Genomic DNA, 22,143 nt, shown 5'->3' with positions numbered 1-22,143 from the left:
TGACATGACTTAAAACTGCTTTATTAAATGCTCTACTTTAAGTGCTTTCATCTTATACCAAAAACTTCATCAGACTGTAAAATTAAAATCACACGTCTAAATACTGAAACCAGGTCACAATACATGATCATATGGAATATTACTTTATTTTTTACACTTTTTTTTGCTTCAGTATATATTTTAAATTTAATGCATTATTAAGATATGGCAGCGTAGAAGCATTTTATTGTACCTGCTAGTTATGTTTTTTTATGCCAAGCATATATTTTTTATGTCGTGCATACTTTCATCATCACCTTCAATATATAAAAATAAAATTGTCTAAAATTATGAACTAAACAAAGTATCTAAACAGGGCATTTCTAGTGCTATTAGTTCTCAGTTTACATTCTTTCAATGACCTTAGTTAATGTATAACGTGCATGTAGAACAGCATGCTACAAAAAAGCATTCCTTTGGATATGCCTTTAAAATATCCCACACAGTTAACTTTTTTCCCATTTAAAATACTATAACAAATGTAGTTTTCTGAATAAGAGGCAAAAGAACTACAAGAAATTGATCAATTGTGTTAATACAAAAAGTGCTCTTACTTTTAACAACACTCCAGGCTATTTAAATTACATGTACAAAGAAGTGGTTTACATTAGATGCTGTTCTACATGCACTGCATTTTATGAAGACTGCACTTTAAGCAAGTTCAATGAGAGATTGTGAATATGATTATGCAGTAAGATCTAATAATACTTGAAATGCTTTATTCAGGCATTCAGTATGTGAATTGTAGACAGCTTTACTTTTAAGTATTGGAATGTTTAAAATTATTAGAGGAGGTGATGCTGAAAATATGCTCGACATAAAAGAATATAATTGGCAGGTATGTTTAAGTGCTTCATTACATTTCATGTTATCTGAAATAAAAAAAAGTATAACACTTTGACGCAAGGTTCCATATCATTTAGTTTCAGTATTTAAATGTGTATTTTTTTTTAATTCCACAGTCTGATAATATCTTTGATACAAAGATAAAAGATCTTACTGTGGAGCTTTAATAAAGCAGTTTATAACATATAATTGTCAGTTTCTTGGCTTTTGCAGCTTTAATTTTTTATTTGGCTTTTGACAATGTACTTTAAGTGAACAATTATTGCACCAATTTGTTATTTTAATTTTAAAGCTATTTATGAGTCTTCCATGATGGAACCACCAGCTAAGTGATTTTTGTAGCTGATGGTCATGATATATTATTCTGGGAAATGTGCTGTAGTACTTTGCATGGTTACAGAGAAATGGTTCTTTATTATTACCAGAAATTAACAGCTGCAGCTAAAAGGAACTGTTTCCAAAATGCAGGAAAATGCAATTCAGAGACTTATAAACCACTACAAATAACTGATGTTGCACTGGGCACTGAATAATGACTAAAAAGTCACACTAACACAGTGCAAAGAAAGGAACCAGGAAGGTACCAATATTAACATTTAGGGCTTTCATTTTTTCCTGTATTCCAAGAACTTCATTAGAACAAATAATAGTAATAAACACTTAATTTAGACATACATATACAAAAAAATGAAACAAAAACTTTGTCTATAAAATAAATAAAATTAGGACACCTTAATTATCAGTTGTGTAGTCTACAGTGATTTTAAAATACATTTAATGTTAATAGTCTCATTTAATCCCAGAAATTTATTGGCAGTTAATAAAAGCTGCCACCTAAATTTCTTTACCTCTAACTAGTTTTAAATCACTTCCTCTATCTGTGTCAAAAATATGGGCCACTACATGAAATTTAATCATCTTAAAGTGTTCGCAGCTCAAGAAACATTTTGCCAATTTTTTATGACATTAGTGTTTAGTGAAATAGGTAACAAAAATGTCCTACACTAGTCTGACTGGTCTGTTTTGACCTTAGGGAGATAACTACTTACTAATATAGACTGAACATTTAATAGCCTTTTAGATTTAATTTCTTCAATGATAAGTTAAGGAAGTCCATACTATTATTCAAGTAGTCCAAAATATTTCAAACTCTTCAAATGAAGAATTCCAAATAAAAAAAAAAATAATCATCAATATAACGCATGTTGAAAGAAACTTTACTAAATAATGGGTGTTTTGTTAATATATTAAGGTCCCACCAACTAATAACCAAATTGGTGTATGCAGGATCCACCCTTCCACACACAGCCACCCTTTTTATCTGCATGTAAAAGTTACCTTCAAACATAAAAAAATATTGTTTAATATTGCTTCCGTCACTAAAACGAATGTTGTTAATGTCTTTGTTAGCTGTATCAGTATGTTGTTCTTCTTTTGGCTTTTCCCGGTTAGGGGTCGCCACAGTGGAACTCTGGTCCACTAATGATTGGCAGTAGATTTTTATGGTGACGAGGTGCCAGCTCAATGCCCAACCTTCAACGAAGGCATGCCCATTCTACACATGTCTTTCGAATGTCATTCGACTGCTAGGAGGACATGCAGACTCCACACAGAAGGTGCCCCAGCCGAGAATCAAATGGGAGAACCTCTTGCTGTGAGGCAACAACGCTACCGCTGCACCACCGTGGCTTACGTTAGCTGTATCAGTATAATTACTTAAATATAATGAGGTATAAAATCACTTCCCAAATCTGTCCAAAACCCTAGACTCCTTGTTAAGGGGATGGACAGAGGAGCTCTCCTTGGCCAGCTCCTTTTTTGGTGCCACCAGTATCATAGAATCAATTGCTGTACCCTTGCTCTAATAATGGCAATCTTTAGGTGAGACTAAAAATTTGTCTGGCTTGCACCAGATGGGTTCAGCCACATCTAGTTCCTTCCATGCCTGGTTTGAGATCAAGACATCTATCTTCTCCATGGCCGGAACCATCCAAGAAGTAGCTGGCCCAGACCTGAAGGCCTTGAGAAAGACTGACTCCTCATGGGAAGGGGCTTTGGAAGACTATCTGCCGTTCTGTCTTAATAGTTTGAGAACCTCACTGTATAAGACATCCTCAAGTGGTGATCTTGGGGACCACTCGCCTTCATCAAACTCAGTACCATTAGTTAATGACTCCCGTGGGGAGTTCATATGCCTCCTCTTGCATGTATGCTTCTGAGGTGCCTCTGTGCTGGGATGCTCCTGAGAGGACACAGAAGATGAATGGGAGTCCTTGATATGGACTGTCTTGAGGATCAATGGGATTGGATATCCTGATGGGATAAGAAGAGCAGGGTCAGGACCCAAGGACTTCCAATGCAAGATGGACAGAGCCAAGGGCGTAAGAGAAGTCTGCTCATTAAGAAAATAGTCCACTCTCCCAATGGCCTTGAAAGCCAAGCTGAGGGGGAACCCAAAGCCATGCCCAGAAGGAGACAAAACATCCAATCTAGGCTGGTCCCAGTATCCCACATAGCCAGGCTCTGAAGCCAAAACCACAGCCAAGCTATCTAGCACCAGTGCTCTGAGAGAAATGAATGGCTCTGAAACCTTTGGAATCAATAACTATCCCTTGATCCATTGTGGATGCTTTGGCTCAGAGGTCTTTCTGGATCTGAGACCCTCAGAGCTGGTCAGATTAGAGATGTCACTGGGATGGAAGATGATGAAGTCTTTGGATCCAACAAGGACAACCCTTGGATGAAACTCAGATCCACAGATCCCAAACCTGGAGGGTGAATCATGGTAGGAGTGACCACAGGAAAAGGAGAAGCTCACAGATCCAAAAAGGTTCATTGCTTGGAAAACCCCCAACTGGATTTGGGTCCTGAGGGACTTATTCATCATCCTATCCATGTCTGATTCTGTAAGGCTTCTGGTAGAATGCACTGATCTGATGGATAAGTAGTTGGGGAAGGAGGTATAGAGGAGTGATGTACAGGTATTTCTTGCAGGAAGGGTGAATACAATCTAGGAGATGTTGGCTCTGGGGAAACCTGGGCTCCTGCAAAAGTGAAGTATGGGATCTGATCACTGTCAGACCAGGCAGAGATGTTGGATCTGACAATCTAAGAAGTTTTGGAGCTGCAGTCAAAGAAGCAACTGGAGAGGAGAAGCAGTCAGTGGAATGCTTATTAGCATCTTTGACTTCCTCCTTGGATTTTTCAAAACTTTTATCCCCTTTATATCTGTCCAAATGCTTCTTGGTAGATGAGGACGCTCCAGAAGCAGAATAAGAAGTACTAGAAGAAGAAGAAGAAGAAGAAGAAGAAAGAGGTCAGGAAGAGTCTCCCACAGGGGCTGGAAGAAGTCCCTTTAGATCCATCTTGTTCTGAAGTTCAACAATGGCTCTTTGGCCAAAGGCTGTGCAAATTGCCCTCTCTTCATCAAGATGAGCTGCACTAATACAGCATGCACATTTTGAGAGGGCATCTGAATTAGGGATCTTGTAGCTGCAAGCTACACATTTCTTGAATCCCAAACATTTCTCCATTCTGTAGAAAAAATGTACAAAATACCAAAAACAGAAATGATCACAACAACAGTATTGAAAATTGTCCTAAGGAATTGCAGCATCTGTCAAGGGTATAACCCACAGCCTCACAGTAATGCCAAATAGAAAAGATTGCCAATAACATCAAAGGAAAATAAGTAAAACTTTTTTTTTAAACAGGTAAGGAGAAATTACAGCAAGTAAGAGAAACACTAATAGGCAAAAGCTAGTTAGCAAAGGTATTAGAGATTATGTGTTCTTAGGCATCACAGGAAATAAATAGGGCATATAGTAATATTGATCTGTACCTTCTGGATGCATTGTACCAAGGAGTTATTAATGAGGATGAATTTGACTTGGTCCACAAGGGGGAACAACATCTTTCATTTAGGCCCATTGTCAGCAAGAGGCTCTAAGACAGAACCCATGGCTGCCTTTGTGGACCAACTTGAATGTTGAGACCTATGGCTTCTGGAGCATAGATGTGGGTAACCCTATCCCAACTATCCCCCATTTTGGGGTTGGAATTATTTCAAGATAGTTTAATGAACAGCAAAGTTTGTTTTTTAGTTGGTAAACACATGTTTATTTTTTAAGATTCATCATTTTGAACAAGCAACTTAACTTTTTGAAGGAGAAACCTACCAACAGACCAATGGAGATTTATTCTAGCATCCATTAACAACATATAATAATATAGTAGGTTTTTTGGGACATCATAATTTTTGAAGAAGGCAACTGAATGAAGTAATTGATTTTATGACTTACATTAACCAAACTACCGTTACACCTGATAGGTTTATTCATTGAAAGAGGATATCCTGAAACTTGATGCCTACTATTGGTATGACTACCCGCAAGTTACGGGAAAAGAATTTGTGAACACATAAGATCTAAAAAAGAAAAGGATGACATTTCTTTAAAACCACATCTCAATTAAGCCAGCATAATATAAATGAACATAGTGTTGGTTAGGTTAATCCATTAGATATATAGTTGTTCTAGTAACATTATGTTTTGATTTTGAACATATGTCATTACACATTTTTATTTTTATTTATTTATTAAATTAAATAAATGTATGATATTATATATATCATTATTCTTTGATTTTTTTTATTTTCAAAAAAAATATTTATATTTATAGTTGTTTATTATGCATTTTTTTTAAAAGTTTTTTTTATTCAAAAAAAAAATTTTACTTTTTGTATTTATATATATATTTTTAAAAGGCTGCCTCATGGATGGATTCTTTTAAAGAAAGAAATGTGTGGTTAACTAACTAATTAAATAATTGAGCAATTTGTGAAGTGGTGCTATTTAAGTGTGGATGGATTAGTATTACAACAGACTCTGATGATACCATCTTTTGCCTTGGTGTTTCTGCATCCTGAATTTGCTGTTGTGGAAAAACTGTCTTCATTACTTGGTTGTGGATCCTGGTTTGGTTTCCTGTTTTTTGGTCTTAGTTAGCAAAGGTGCTCTCTATAGATATCAAAATAGAAATTAGTTAACTGAAGTGAGCCTGAGCAAAAGGGACCACATCTGTTTGAACAAGAGGCAAATGAGATCTGAAGTAATGTTGGGGACAGGAGGGGATTATGTGTAAGGAGAAGAGCCTGAGTTTTGGATCCAAAGTCTAGAGTGGCCTAAGTTGGATCTGACAATGTAAAAGGACCAAAAACACCACTATGAACTGCAATGTTCTTTAATAACAGCACACACGTAATATGTGGAACTGTAGACAAATGATAAAACAAAGTGAGCAAGATAAAATCCCCTTTCTTTTCCTGGATAAGTTCCTTTGGAGTTTTCCTTCATCAGATCATGATGATTATTAGTATATGCCAGGGTGAAGCTCATAGTGCTCTTGCTAGTATTTTTGGAGATCCTAGTGTATGGGGTGTGGCTTGTCTTGTGCATTAATGGGGCTCCTTCGTTCTTCCTAAGGGAATTAGATACTTCTGCACGCATAAATGTATCTTGCCCCGAGTAACCTCTATGGCTCAGGTTACTTTGTAAAAACAAAACTTCCTGCTCATAGTCTGACTCCTTGGTACAAAGTCTAGATATTCAAGTAACTTCATTTCTCATGATGGTTCTTGAGACATGTCTAGGATGCATACTACTCTTATGAAGATAATGATTTTTCCATATCTCTTTCCTGTGTATCCTAGTTACAATCTCCTTCTGATTCTGTAGAGTAAGAGTCACATCCAAGAAGTCAACACTTACATCAGAAGATTGAGCAGTGAACTTCAAGAATGAGGTGGTACCATTCAAAGAAGATACAAAGGATGATAACTGATCCTTCTGTGCATCCCAAATAAGTATATCATCTACAAAGCGTGCATAACACACTAAATTCTTTAACCACGGGTTTGACTGTGTGAGAACTTTTTCTCTTTCCCATTCAGCTAATACTAAATTAGAGTAGCTGTTAGCACATGGTGTTCCCATGTCCACTCCCCAACGTTGCCAGTAATAATTCTTTCCATAACTGAAAATATTGGTTTCTAATACCATCTCAAGCAAAGTACAATAAGATCCACTTCAATATTGCAAGTCTGTGTACTGATGTAATTTCGTACAGCTTCAATCCCAATATCATTTGGAATAGAAGTGAAAAGACTGCATACATCTAGAGTTACTAGTTGTAAATCAGAGTATTTATTCAAATCCACCTTTCTCAGCTGTTCTAGCAACATGGTGGTATCTCTAAGAACCATTGATATGGATGAGAGGAATATCCTTAGTTTCTTCTCCACATACATGGACATGATCTGATGAAGGAAAACTCCGAAAGCGCTTATCCAGGAAAAGAAAGGGGATTTTATCTTGCTCATTTTGTTTTATCATTTGTCTACAGTTCCACATATTACGTGTGTGCTATTATTAAAGAACGTTGCAGTACTTGGTGGTGTTTTTGGTCCTTTTACATTGTCTTGATTTTACCTGACACACCTTCAGCAGCCTCCTGCCCTTTTTCTTATTATATAAGTTGGATCTGAGGTTGGATATGAAGACCCATAAGCTGAGAAACGGATGGAAGAGACAACATCAAATTCACACTTAAACAGTCAGTGACTTGTCATACTATAGCTCCACCCTCTTCCAGTTAGCCTCATCATTTCATTGCTTCCTCAGCCCCCTTGCTTTGAAGTCATTAGCTGCAACTGCCTGTACCCCATTTAAAAGAAAAAAAAAAAAACAGTTTGCCCATACCTTCAGTTTTTCTTTGAAAACACAAATTTTGATGATATGTTCATAGCACTTTGGTTTGAGTAGTTACATTGACATTGCCAGTATAGGTTCATAGGTTCATAGGTAGATACTAGGTTATCTGCCCTAGGGCATTTATAAGCCTAGCCAGAGTGTATTTGCTTTCCGCCTCCCTATTAGATTAGCCTACTGTGCCTCTGTAAAGTAGGTCACAGAAGGTACCCTTTTAAGATTAGTTTACTGTGCCTCTGTCTAGCAGGGACACAGAAGAGATCCCAGGGGTGAATTTGCGATTTCCCATCCACGCGTCCAGATTTTGCTTGAAGAGGGTCAGCGAGGGGCTATGTCTAACATGAATTGGGATTCTATTCCAGAGTGAGGGGAGCCTCTGGGAAATTAATCTGTCCCTCCAGCATGTCCTATTTATTTTTGTGCTGAGGTTTAGGTCCCTGGAGCGTGTAGCTGTAAGGGACTTGGATTTTTTGAGGTGGAGCATGTCCATTAATTCTGGGTTTGACATGGCTTTGTACGTCAGGCATAGATCGCCTCTGAGTAGGTGGTAAGCAACTGAGTAGAGCTGGAGTTGCTTTAGTCGAACTGCATAGGACACCTGTTTGTAGCCCATGATCCTCTTGGTGAGGTACTTTTGGGGTCTCTCCAGTTGCTGCAGGTGTCGGGTAAGGTACATCCCAAAAGGGGCATTGTATTCAATTATGGGCCTGATGAGTGATGAGTAGAGGGGCACAATGACCTCTCTGATCTAGATGTAAACCCTTTCATGATAACGTGGGCTATATAGAAGGTCTTTCTAACCACTTTGGCAACGTGATTATCAAAGGAGAGATTACTATCTACGTTGGTCCCCAAATCTCTAATTACTTCTTCCGTACTTAATGGATTACCACTTATGTGGTAATTTGTGGGCACCTTGTTTTTCCCAAAGGGGATGACTATGCACTTTTTAGCATTTAGCTTGAGGCCGTGGCTCTGACACCAAGCATCCATCTCTGTCAGATCCTTTTGGAGGATGCTTGTGTCAGCTGGAGATTTGATTATGGCCCCCAGTTTGAAGTCATCTGCGAACTTTGTCAGCCATAATCCCCCCATGTTAGCCTGAACCTCAGAGAAGTATATACCGAACAAGAGAGGTCCCAGAACTGAGCCCTGTGGGATGCCACTTGTAACTGGTTTGGATTCAGATATGGCACCTGCGATTCTGACCATGTGGGTTCTATCTCTGAGCCAGTTTGCAACCCATCTTGTGATATAGGGTTTGATATTTAAGTTGGTAAGCTTATTTACGATGCCCGAGTGGGGTATTGTGTCGAAGGCTTTTGCGAGGTCCAGGTAGGCTGTGTGGACTACCTTGCCCTCATCTATGGCTTTGGTAACTGTTTCAAAGAAATCAACTAGGTTTAAGAGACAAGATCTGCCCTTAACAAAGCCGAATTGGGTAGGGTCCAGTGTCTGGAGGCTCCCAATGCCTTTGTTTATGAGTTCCATGATAATATGCTCCATAGCTTTACAGACCAGACTAGTCAGGCTTATGGGGTGATAGTTTCCGGGGTCCGTTGTGGCACCACCTTTGTGGAGTGGGACCACTGTAGCTGTACACCATTCTTTGGGTACATATCCTGTAGTAAGGCTAAGTTTGAACAGTGACTTAATGTGAGGGTTCAGTTCTTCTTGGAGCTCTTGTAGGACACAGCCTGGGACACCGTCCGGTCCCATAGATGCTGTGTTTTTTGCTTTGGAGAGGACAGCTTTCATCTGTGCATCTGTGATGTCAGGGAGGTTACATTCAGTTGGGACAGGCATTTGCTCCTTTGGAGGGGGAGGGGGGGGGAAGTTTGCGCTGAATCTGTCTGCCAGGATGTTGGCTATGTCTGTAGGTTCAGTATATTTTGTACTGTTATGCAACAATTCAGAGCATATCTCGGAGTTTCTGCCCATGTTCCTGACATAACTAAAGAAGGCCTTGTGATTATCTTTAGTGTCTAGGGCAATTTTTCTTTCAAAGCTGGCCTTTGATGATTTTATGAGGGATCGAAGTTTCTTGATAATATGGATCAGAGATGCCTTCCCTTTTTGGGATTTTGCTCTGTCATGTAGTAGCTTCCTCCTTCTGTTGTATAGCTTATTTATGGCCGGGGTCCTCCAGACCGGTCTCCTGTTTTTGGAGGAGTGAGTCTTGATTTTATTTGGGATAGCACGATCCATGCATTCCTGCAGGTGCTCATAGAATATATTTGTAAAGGATTCTGTGGATTGGGATGTATTATCCTCTGGCCCAGGGGCTTTGAAGGATTCCACCTCAGTCTTGAGAAGTGCAAAGTTGGCTTTTGAGAAATTCTTTACAGTGATTTCCTTGGCTGGGGGTGGGGATGGGATATGGATGTCCAGGGAAATTTGTTTATGGTCTGATCTTACCAATGAGGGGTTTACCTCTGGTGTGGAACATAGAGTCCCCATGTTGGTGATGACCAGGTCCAATATGTTGTTCCCTCTTGTGGGAGTGGCGACCAGTTGTTCCATTGCATTAGAGTTTATAAATTCAAGGAACCGTTGGGCGAGGGTGTTTGGGCTTGAGTAGTTTTCCCAGTCATTGCTTTTGCAGTTGAAGTCACCCAATAACATAGTGTTTGGAGAGACCTTCATATTCTCCAGTGTTCTCAGGAATGCCAAGTGGGATTCCTGTAATAGGGAGGGTGTTCTGTAGCAGGCTACAAACTGAAAGGCATTTTTTACCGCTGTTAGTTGCACATGGATGGTTTCCGATGCTTCGTGCAGTGCCACTAACCTGGAGGTGTAGGTATCTTTGATGAATATAGATACTGCCCCTCCTTTTGTGCTTCGGTCCGAGTTTTGGGGCCGAAATGCATGGTATGAGTTATAACCTGGTAGTGCTGGGGTGCTCTCAGGAGCCTTGAACCAGGTTTCTGTTACTGCACAGACATCAATTTTCTCCATACTGACGAGAGCCTTGAGTACATGCATCTTGAGGTTTAGACTTCTGGCATTGAGTAGCATTACCTTTAGTTTTTTTATCCTTGAGTTGTCTATGGAGGTGGGTTTGTCCTTTGAGCCTTGCCTAAAAAAGGCACTATAGGGGTGGCAAGAGCCTTGGCCAGTATACGAAAGCCTAAGGGTGACAGGTGCAAGCCGTCCCTAGCGAAGCAACGTGGCTTGTCGCGCATGTCATCCCAGGCTGACAGACACTGGATCCCCTTTGAATGACACCAATACTTTAGCCAATTGTTGAAACTGATCATTTTGTCTTTATACTTTGGCATCATTCTTGGTGTAGGCAAGATGCTACTCAAGGTCAGGGTCATACCAGCATGGGCTACATGGTCAGAGAGCTCCTCTATGTCTCTTTTCATGTAGTCCAGGGAGGTACATCTCAGGTCATTCACACCAGCATGGACAATGACGGAGTCATACTTGTACTTGCTTTGGAGTGACCTGAGTGCTTGCGTTATGTGGCAGATCCTGGCACCCAACAGGCAGCTTACAGTGACCTTCTCCTTGTTCAGTCTGGTGAGCGGGACGTTAGTGTGCCGGACAATAGAGTCCCCTATAACAAGTGTATTTGGTGTGTTGTTTGGCCTTAAGGGCTGTGACTGTGAGGCACACTGATTTTGTGAGATATGTGATTCGTGGGTATTGTTGAGGGGTGGCTGTTGCTTGGATATCTGCTTAGGAGGTCTTCGCTGTTTAGGCAGATTTTTATTTAGAGCCTCCGAGTATGTTTTTGTGTGTTCATGTGTTGGGTATGCAGATAAAATAGGTCTGTACATCAGTAAACATGACCATCTCTTGGATGGATTTATTTTCTACTAGGCCAATGGCCTCTTTTCAGGGTTGACCCTAGGTGGTATTCATACTGACTAGGGAAGATCCATGAAATTGGAGGATATCTGATTTGCTCAAGGTAAGACACAGTACATATATATATATATATATATATATATATATATATATATATATATATATATATATATATATATATATATATATGTATGTATCTGATTACATCAAATTACGATGAATGTATCAAACTCATTTATAGCTTATTATACTAAATAACTAAACTCCAGACTATACTTAACATTAATGGAATTTAGAATAAAATAAATGCTGTACTATACAACATCCCAAGACTTCTCACATATGAAAAGATAATTAAACACAAAAATATATGGTAGAATAATAAGTGCTAAAATCCAAACTTAAGTTGTCAACTTTGTTAATCATAAGACATTACATTTAAAAAATTATACTCACACTTTGATCATCATCTTCACTTTTCATGTGATCAGCAATAAACCTCACACCATCCACTGCTTCTTCAAAGCCACGGCAACACTTCCTGGGTTGCTTTCCTCGACCATCTTGAAACCCATTAACACTATCTTGCTGGTCAGTGTATGGTCCCCCATAGTTTTTGACAGTGGCAGGGTTAGCAAAACATGTGCAGGACTTTAATCCATCCTTTAAAAGCAAACCAGAATTGGAACGCTCATAGTTCTTTCGACGTTGGCGTAATCGCTGCCTGGCACAATTCTGACGTGGCTGCTTCATGAAAAGAATGGTGGGCAGTTTCTCCAGGAAGATCACTTTCACCCAAGGTGGCATGGTGTGTGTGGTTGGTGATCGGTGGTGTACATTAAGTACACAGACACTTGTCACAATGGAGAAGGTCACCAGAACCATAGTAAACATAAGGTATTTCCCAACCAGGGGGACATCTAATGAGGTCGGAGGAACAATTTTAGAAATAAGTAACAGAAAGACAGTCAGGGCAAGTAGAACAGAGATACAGAGAGTCATTTTCTCCCCACAGTCTGAAGGTAAGTAAAATACAAGAATGGCAAGTGAGGTAATCAGAACACAAGGGATGATGAGGTTGATGGTGTAGAACAATGGCTTCCTTCGGATGATGAAGTCATAAGTAATATCAACATAAGTGGGATCATCAGGGTTCTCATTCCTCCTCCCTGGAAGAGATATGATGTCCCATTCTCCACTTGGTGTGAAGTCATCCATACTGGCCATATCATTTCGAAGGACTAGGTCTAGTTCAGTGCGGTCATAAGTCCAGGACCGGAACTTTAGTGTGCAGTTCTGTTGGTCAAAGGGGAAATGCTTAACCTCTATCTTGCAGGCACTCTTGTAGATAGCTGGAGGTAGCCAGAAGATGCTGCCATCATATGACACTAACACATTACAGTAGAAGGAAACTTCATATATCCCATCAGCACTAAAGACAGAAAGAAAGAAACATGAATGTTTAGCTGAATTTAGATTTATTGTTTATTTTTCTTTATTATTTAGTGCACTTTCTTACACGTTTTCTCTATCTGCTGATGCATTACGCCACTGCAGACCTACAGAATTACAAGAATACTTCCCTTTTATAATTGCCTCCAGTTCACCATTTACTCTTGTGGAAGGACTCATTCTAGGGGAATGTGCTAGTGCCTTTAGGGTCATTATTCTGCAGTTCAGACAGTACCTGGAAAGTTACATTAATGATAGGATTCAAATCAGTCTGGTGGAGGAACCTGATATTTTATTCATTTTTTTGTAATATTGACACTACAATGTAATACTTGGTCTCAAATACCTTCTTCCTTTGCTTATGACTTGTCTCATCTTTGAGGGTAGGGAAGGTAGAAAGTTAGACACATGCATTCACTATTTTTCTCAACTTACCATGCCAGAAAGGCTTCAGTTTGGTGCTCCCGACTGGCTTTCCAGTACAAACAATGCTGTCCCAGGTTCAGATCATTGGGAATTACAAGTGAAATGTGACTGCCAGAGTGTTGCACTGAGTTCAGGGCTCACTCTTTTTCAATAAATGTAAACACAATATACTATCTTGCTTAATTTTCTTTGTAAATTACAGTTGTATATGCTTCCATAGTTCTTATTCACCTTCACTTTGGTAATTTCATCCCTTTTAGTCCAGACCCAGTATTTACATTTTTTAAATTTAATTATTTATTTATCTGTGTATCTTTTTATCCTTTGTTGACCAGTTTAGTACCACCAGGCTAGTGACCTCTTTTCAGCAGAGACCTGAGTTGGCATTTATGCTACTAGAGCACTGCAGAATTTCCACTACTCTTTTCTTTAAGTGCCACGGAATCTTTTACATCCACCTGATCTACCACCACCTGAAGCAGATAGATCTTCTGTTTAATGTCTCATCTGAAGGATGGCACACTCAGAAGTGCAGCACTGCAGTCTCAACAGTTTGAGGACTAATCTAGCCCCCCCTCCCGAGTGGGAATAGAACTTACAGCCTTCTGTTCTTCCAGCACCAAAGGCTATCATCCTACCTGTTGAACCACTGACACTGCTGTTACTTTACTCTTAACGTTTTGCTGGGCACTTCTTCATGAAAACTGATTCAAAACACATGAATGGGTTCCAGAAAGGCAATCTGATGTTTAGATCACAAATGCAATTCAGCTTTAACATTCCCATACTACTAAGTCTTTTGCACCTTGATCTACGATGAGGAAGAATCATTGCCTTTCCAATGTAAAAGCATGTACAATTTGTTATAAACAGCCGAGTAAGCATTAGTGAAGCCCTGTTCTTCCCCTGAGTCTACCTGATCTACTGCCCATTTCTCTCCTAGCAAAATTACAGTGTAACACCAAATGTCAGTGCTGCGGTATTAACTATCTGATAGAGTTGCACAGTGAGATCTCTGACTCTGTTGATTTCACTGGGGCTCCAATTCTTTGCTTATAAGGCAAACATACAATGACAAAAAACAGGAAACCTGCAAAGAGTCATTCATGCAAAACTACAGCAAAACATGGAGCTACACATATCAAAATAACTCTTATTTAGTTCTGGTGAGATGGTACTATCTTTTGACAAATATTCCTTCAGAAACTAAATTATTAGTTTAACTTTCTGAACTGATGATGATACTTCACTGTTAGAACAAGCCTTTATTGGCCAAACACTCTTTTCAGCAATACAGTATGGTGCTATATCCAAACATCTGCCGCCAAATTTACATGAATTGTATCTGTTAAACACTTACAATGAGAACAGTGAACATGTTGCACATCATCAGAGCACAGCACACAGGAAGAGCTACCAGGAACACTTGGGACTGATATGAACCTGACTTTTGACCACCATGTTGCTTCCGCTGTACGGAAAGCTTTCTACATGGTCCACCTCATAAGTAAGGGTATCTCATCCAGGGACAAGGAGGTCATAATATCCCTGTATTCTTCCTTTATAAGGCCAGTTATTGAGTACAATGCACCCTTCGGCATGTAACTCGCACAGCATGCAGCAGCTGGAGAAACCATAGAGGTTTCTCACCAGGAGAATCCAGGGCCTGAAACATCTACTCTACATAGATAGGCTAAAAGCCTTGTCCCTCTACTCAGATTCATACAGACTCCTCAGAGGTGACCTCTGTCTGGCATACAAAGCAAGCTCAGACCCCCACCTTGATGGGACCGCTGCATATCCACAAGTCAAGCTCCACCTGAATAACCCACACACGCGACCTTAGCCTGGTCTGTGACATCAATAGGATTTGTTGGTGGGACAGATTTATGTCCCAGAGAATCCCCCATATAGACTCCCTCTCCACGTCAAACAGAGTTATCTCTTTTTAAGTGCAACCTGGATAACTGGATGAGAAATAGAAAATACACCCCTGGGATTCCACCTGTGCCCCTGCTGGACATGGGCTTTGGGTGCTGACTTGTCTAAACATGGGTTAAACTCTTGGCTAGGCTTATAAGGGTCTCAGGGCCAGTAGCCTAGTAACTTCCTATGATCCTATGATCCCATGACCTGTGCTCTCTTTATGATATGCCTTAACCAAATGAATAAGCTGCCAGAAATGCAGATTTTATCTAGGTGTGAAAGCAGACAAACTTCTTGGTTTATCTTACCCTGATCATGGATAAGCTAATAATACAATGTAGTGGCATCTCTGACAGGAATGCTAGAACTGTCTAGTGCTGTGGTACACCTAATTCCTAAATAATTCCCCAACAAAGACTTCAGATAATATTTTGATTGTTGGCCTCACATGACCTAAAACAGCACACCAATGCCACTGTATTGACTAAACAAGATTTCATGATATACCAGGGCTGCATAACAAATGCAGCTACTAACTGTAGCTGAATATTTCTACATATTCATCTCCTTCCACACTGGGTACAGCCAGAAAATGAATCAAAATTACACAGACATATCCTACAAGATTCAAAGATATATGTTGGGGGAATCATGTTCCATTTCTTGGCAGGGCTTGGCATGGGCACAGACTGCAGTTAGCTGGTCAGGCACATTAACTGGCCATGTGGGTCAGATCCCTTTATATATCCTGAGGCCTAGGACCAGCAGACAGTAGGAAAATCTGAGGGTCTTGATGTTCTGTGGTACATTTTATGGCTTAGTTTTCAAATAAATGTACTCAATAACCACTCCTCTTTATGCCATAAAATGTGTGTATATGCTAAAGAAACTATTAATTTATATACCTACCATGAAAGAATACCAAAGGGTAGATAAGTGTTTTACAGCATTCACAGAAATCCAGATCTCATAATCCAGACTTATATTTCCTACAGCCTAATTTCATGTTAAAAAATAAACTTGCACAAAGGCAGCCAAGGAATCTGACTGCCATTAAAGTATAACTGGCTTCAACATCCTCCCTTTTCAACTGTTTGACAGCAGTTTCAGTGTCAGTAACTGAAAAATTACATATCTCTTAATAGGACAGAAGGTTCTAAAGGAAAATCTTGGATCTGTCTAAATGAAAGAGACTGAAAGCCTCCATCTTTAAAAATATATACCGTTCTTCCCCTAATAAAAACAACTGGATCATTCTTTTTAAAACACTGTATTAAAAACAAAAATGTTTTAAAATGGAATAGCTGCTGTTATGTCTGTGTGCTTTAAATGTTCTTGCTTCTGTAATGTCTAGTAATTGTGTTGTTATACGTACAAAAGATAATAATGTAATGCAGTACTGCAGCTACTGAAAGATGTGTAACACAATTGCATTGTCAGACTGACCCTGGGATTCAGAAACATGCCTGACATGACAGGGCAACTGCATACCTCTCAACCTCTTAGTGCAAGAAGTCTGGACAAAACCTATCAAAATGGGGGAACAATGGCCCAAAAATAGGGACATATTTGAAATATTGCTCTTATAAACTTAGAAAGTTGCCAGAACAACAGTGTTTGTTTTAGCATACATTTTCTGAAGGATATGAGGTCTGAAACTGAAATGTATGACATAGGTTCATAGGTAGGTGCTAGGCTATCGGCCCTAGGGCCTATATAAGCCTAGCCAAAAAGGTACTCTGGCTTTCACCACCCAAAAAAATTATTTTCCTGTGCCCCTGTTGAGCAGAGCCACAGAGGTGATCCCCGGGGTGAATTTCCTATTTCCCATCCGATCATCAAGATTTTCTTGAAGAGTGCTAATGAGGAGCTCTGTTTGACATAGATAGGTAGTCTGTTCCAGAGTATGGGAAGTCTCTGGGACAGGAATCTGTCCCTCCAGCATGTTCTGTTTATTGTGGTGACAAGGTTTAGGTCCCTAGAGCGTGTAGCTCGGAGGGATTGGGATTTCTTTAAGTGGAGCATGTCCAACAGCTCTGGGTTTGACATAGCTTTGTATGTTAGGCAGAGATCTACTGACATAAAGCCTCAGATCATCCCAGTGATTTACCAGAAAAATACAAATTTTATGAGGAACAGACCAAAAATATGAGACAAAAATCTGGACATTCTGCGAAAATCTGGGCAGTTGAGAGGTACGAGTCCAAATGTTACTGCAGACATTCTTAGTGGCATGATGTGACTCAAATATAATTATCCAGGAATTTAGCATCTGAAGCATTGACTAATTAAGAAATTTGGTCAAGTGAATAACAGCGCCAGTGAGAATAGAAGTGTTTTGTGAGTATGGTTAGAGAATTCTGTTATTAATAGTGAGCATGTTGCATTCGTGTAAGTATGCACTTTAACAAAGGCAACATTATCCTACTACATGAATGGCTGACAGCCACAATAAGCGGCTCACAGCAATGTCCTTATGGAGGTTTATTCCCTGAAATGGGAGGAAAATAGCAGTTCAGGAAAGTCAGAAAGGTAAGAATAAGCAGAAGAGTAGGACAGTACGGGAGAGTGAAAGGGAAGGAAGGGTAAGAATAAGCAGAAGTGTAGGACAGTACAGGAGAGTGAAAGGGAAGGAAGGGTAAGAATAAGCAGAAGAGTAGGACAGTACGGGAGAGTGAAAGGGAAGGAAGGGTAAGAATAAGCAGAAGAGTAGGACAGTACGGGAGAGTGAAAGGGAAGGAAGGGTAAGAATAAGCAGAAGAGTAGGACAGTACGGGAGAGTGAAAGGGAAGGAAGGGTAAGAATAAGCAGAAGTGTAGGACAGTACAGGAGAGTGAAAGGGAAGGAAGGGTAAGAATAAGCAGAAGAGTAGGACAGTACAGGAGAGTGAGAATAAGCAGAAGAGTGGGACAGTACAGGAGGTGAAAGGGAAGGAAGGGTAAGAATAAGCAGAAGAGTAGGACAGTACAGGAGGTGAAAGGAAGGAAGGGTAAGAATAAGTAGAAGAGTAGGACAGTACAGGACAGTGAAAGGGAAGGGAGGGAAAGAATAAAGAATAAGCAGAAGAGTAGGACAGTACAGGAGAGTGAAAGGGAAGGAAGGGTAAGAATAAGCAGAAGAGTAGGACAGTACGGGAGAGTGAAAGGGAAGGAAGGGTAAGAATAAGCAGAAGAGTAGGACAGTACAGGAGAGTGAAAGGGAAGGAAGGGTAAGAATAAGCAGAAGAGTAGGACAGTACAGGAGAGTGAAAGGGAAGGAAGGGTAAGAATAAGCAGAAGAGTAGGACAGTACGGGAGAGTGAAAGGGAAGGAAGGGTAAGAATAAGCAGAAGAGTAGGACAGTATGGGAGAGTGAAAGGGATGGAAGGGTAAGAATAAGCAGAAGAGTAGGACAGTACGGGAGAGTGAAAGGGATGGAAGGGTAAGAATAAGCAGAAGAGTAGGACAGTACGGGAGAGTGAAAGGGAAGGAAGGGTAAGAATAAGCAGAAGAGTAGGACAGTACGGAAGAGTGAAAGGGAAGGAAGGTTTTTTTTTTTTTTTTGATCAAGTGCCCATTTTCTTTTTTTATCAAGAAGGGTAGATGAGGAACATGCGCATTTGATAAAGAAAAGATTTCAGAATGGTTATTCGGTGGAATACCCGGGACGAAGGAAATGAGGAGTACTTATATTAATTGCAAGGGTCTTTCCAATAGTGACAGATGAGGATAAAAAGGCTGCTGTCAATGGAGGAGGATTACACTGGCATATATTTCTATTCCACCTAAAACTACTATAATGAAGCTTAAGAAAATTCTGGGAGAAATAATCAGCTTTCAGCAAGGAATATTGCTTATACATGGGGACTGGAATTTTATTTTCACTAGTGAAGATGTGTCTGGGGGGCCCAGAAGGGAAAATATAACAAAGAAGGGTATATTTTTGAAGAATTTTATGAAAATATTTGGCATGAAAGATGTGAATTCAATAGTTGGAGTTCAAAGTGAATTTGCATATTATTCCCCAAGATCCAAAAACTGGGCTAGGCTAGAAAGAATTTACATTTCACAGGAACATGTGCTTCTAATTGAAAGTTTTGATATGCATCATGCACAAATAATAACTAAAATAAAAACACAGGATAATAAAATAAAATAAAAATGAAACCCTGGCACTTTGCCACCTACTTGTTGAAAAGAGTGGAATTAAAGGAGTGGACAGTGGAAATTGTTTGGGAGATATTTGCCAAGATAGAAATTTCTTCTAAAAATATATTTAGGGAGTGGGGTAAAATTAAAGTGGAGTGTAAAATAGGGTGGAAATAAAAGAAAGATATAGTTAAGCAACAAGAATTATTTAGAATGACTGACAAATGTTAAAGTATTGCAGAACAGGGGGAATCTCACAGAACAAGAAGAGGAGCAATTGCAGAATGGTACACAGAAAATAAAGGATTACCTAAGTAATATGTATGAGTTTAGAAAGACTGCTGTTAAGCAACTGTTTTTTTTTTTTTTTTTGATAATAATGCCGGAGCACAAAAACTTTTAGTGCAAAGACTCAAGCAACAGAAAGTAGAAAGGGTTGTTGCCAAGCTTGGGAACATATAACAAGGAAGATAACAAGAGATCCTGTAGAGGTACTAGAAATATTTTGGAAATTTTATGAAGGTCTGTTTAAAGCAGAGAAATATGGAAATCAGTAAATGGTACAAATGGAAATGCTTATGGAAAAGTGAAATATGCCAAGGTTAGAGGTAGATGAGGCTCAATTACAAACAGGATAAGCGGAGATGAGGTAAAAATAGTGATATATAACTAGTCTACAGGAAAGTCTCCAGGAATAGATGGTATTCCTGTGGAAGTTCAGAAGATAGGAGGGAAAACTGATAAAGATCTGGAAGGTTTTGTTTAACAGTATTTTAAGAGGAGGAGGAGAAGCACCAGCATCCTGGAAGAAAGTGGCGGTTGCTGTAATACCTAAAGAGGGTAAAGACCCATTAGATCCAGCTTCACACAGGCTAATTTCAATCCTAATCCATTATTATAAATTGTTTATATCTATAATGGCTAAAAGAATGGCAAAGGTGATGCCAAAATTGATAGATATGGATCAATGTGGTTTTGTGAAGGGGAGGCAAACAGTTCACAAAATTAGCAGAACATTAATGATCCTGAGGGAAGCTGAATGTAAACAAATACCACTGCTGTTGGTTGGTCATGAGGTGGGTCATGAAGCAGAGAAAGTATTTGACAGAGTAAGATGGGTGTTTATGAGCAGGACAAAGAAAGCATTTGCATTCCCTGATAAAATTATAAGGTTGATCAGGAGGATATATGAGGGACTGAAGGTGAAAATTAAAGTGGTTGGGTTCCCCCCTAATAATTTCTGTGTGAGCAGAGGAACCAGGCAGGGGGTGTCCTCTTTCCCCTTTGTTATTTGCATTATATTTAGAACCACTGGCAAAGAAAACAAGAGACTCAGAAATTCAAGAATATAATTTGTATGGCAGTCAGGAAAAGTTGGCTCTATTTGCAGATGATATTATTTTATACCTAATAAAACTGGAAAAGGATATTTCGGTGTTGTGAAACATTTTAAGGAAGTTTCAAATCTTTTCAGGATACACAATTAATGAAGCTAAACAAAGGCAATAGCTGTAAATTGTGTACCACACACAAATTGGTTCAGCAATATCCATATTTATGGGAACATAATGAAATGAAGTACTTAGGAATATGGATTGAAAAGGATTCTGGTGTGGCAGCTAAGGATATGTGGGAAGAGACTAAACAAAAGATAATACAAAAACTGAGAAACTGGAAGCTCTGCTATATGGATATGTATAGCAAGATACAAGCAGTTGAAGTGTTTTTAGTCCCTTTAGTTTGATACACAGGTCTGGCATATTTTTATCAACCAGAGGAGTTGTGGATAGCAATTAATAGAGTGGAAGGATTTTATCTGGGAGGGGAAGACAGCAAGAGTTAGGTGGGATAACCTGATTCTTTCAACTGAACAAGGCGGTTTAGGATTACCTGATTTGAAGGGGTATTTCAGAGCTACACAGTTAAGGCTCCCATACATAGCACAAGCTGAAACCTATAATTCAGAGTGGATGATGATGAAATGGGGGGAAGCTCAAGAAACAAGGAGAGACTGGGATTTTGGATCCAGATCCTTAAGGAGAATAACAATAACCAAGCAGAATATTATATTCATAAAGTAGCAGACCTACAATTAGGGATGCAGACAATAGGCAAGAGGGGGATGGAATTTATTGGAGAAAACAGGCAAAAGTTCCAATTGGGAGCAAATAATTAGAGACAGAAAGGTAACAGAATGGGAAAAGGCTAAGAATTTGTCTGGATTTCAGGCTAGAGGTTGCCTTCCTAACCAAGGATTGATATCAGGACATATGCAAAGAGAAAGAAATAGGGGGACCCCAAGCGAAAGACCAGAGCTATAGAGTTTTTAGTAGACTCGAGAACAAAAGCTGTTGTTAGAAATGGAATCATTAGTAGAGCATACAAAATATTGCATGATAAGTATAAGAATCAATCAGAGGAGGTTAGAAAGGATTGTGACAAGAGATTGGATAAGCAATTCACAAAGAAACAGTGGGGGGATATATCTATGTATGTCTCCCAAATATGCAACGAAGTCGAGAAGATTAAGGGGCTTTGCTTGTAACTGTTTAAATAGGTATTTGTATACTCCAAGTAGACTCCGAAGAATAATTCCTCAGGTAAACAGCAAATATTGGAGGTGTGATGGGGAAGAAAGAGGTAGTTGGGAACATATTTTCTGGGAGTGTAATGAGTTGACAGACTTTAAAGATTCCCTGTAGATGGCTGTGTCACAGATACTGGGTGAGCAATTTGGTGTA

The 22,143-nt window shown here is 39.4% G+C and overlaps 1 protein-coding gene across 3 annotated transcripts in view; it reads right to left on the bottom strand.

Moving 5' to 3' along the window:
• CHRNB2 (cholinergic receptor nicotinic beta 2 subunit) overlaps positions 1-22,143 on the bottom strand; it is a 975,665-nt gene that overhangs the window by 22,469 nt on the left and 931,053 nt on the right. For all 3 annotated transcript variants that reach the window (XM_044080649.1, XM_044080651.1, XM_044080650.1), the window contains exon 6: positions 11,928-12,903. In XM_044080649.1, coding sequence (XP_043936584.1) covers positions 11,928-12,903 — 976 coding nt within the window. The remainder of the gene's footprint in view (positions 1-11,927; positions 12,904-22,143) is intronic.

Source organism: Protopterus annectens, chromosome 8.part0, assembly GCF_019279795.1.
Source record: "Protopterus annectens isolate FY-2018-M chromosome 8.part0, PAN1.0, whole genome shotgun sequence".
NCBI classification, from domain to species: domain Eukaryota; kingdom Metazoa; phylum Chordata; order Ceratodontiformes; family Protopteridae; genus Protopterus; species Protopterus annectens.
The sequence above is the reverse complement of the archived record's forward strand: the minus strand, read 5'-3'. Positions and strand labels throughout refer to the sequence as shown.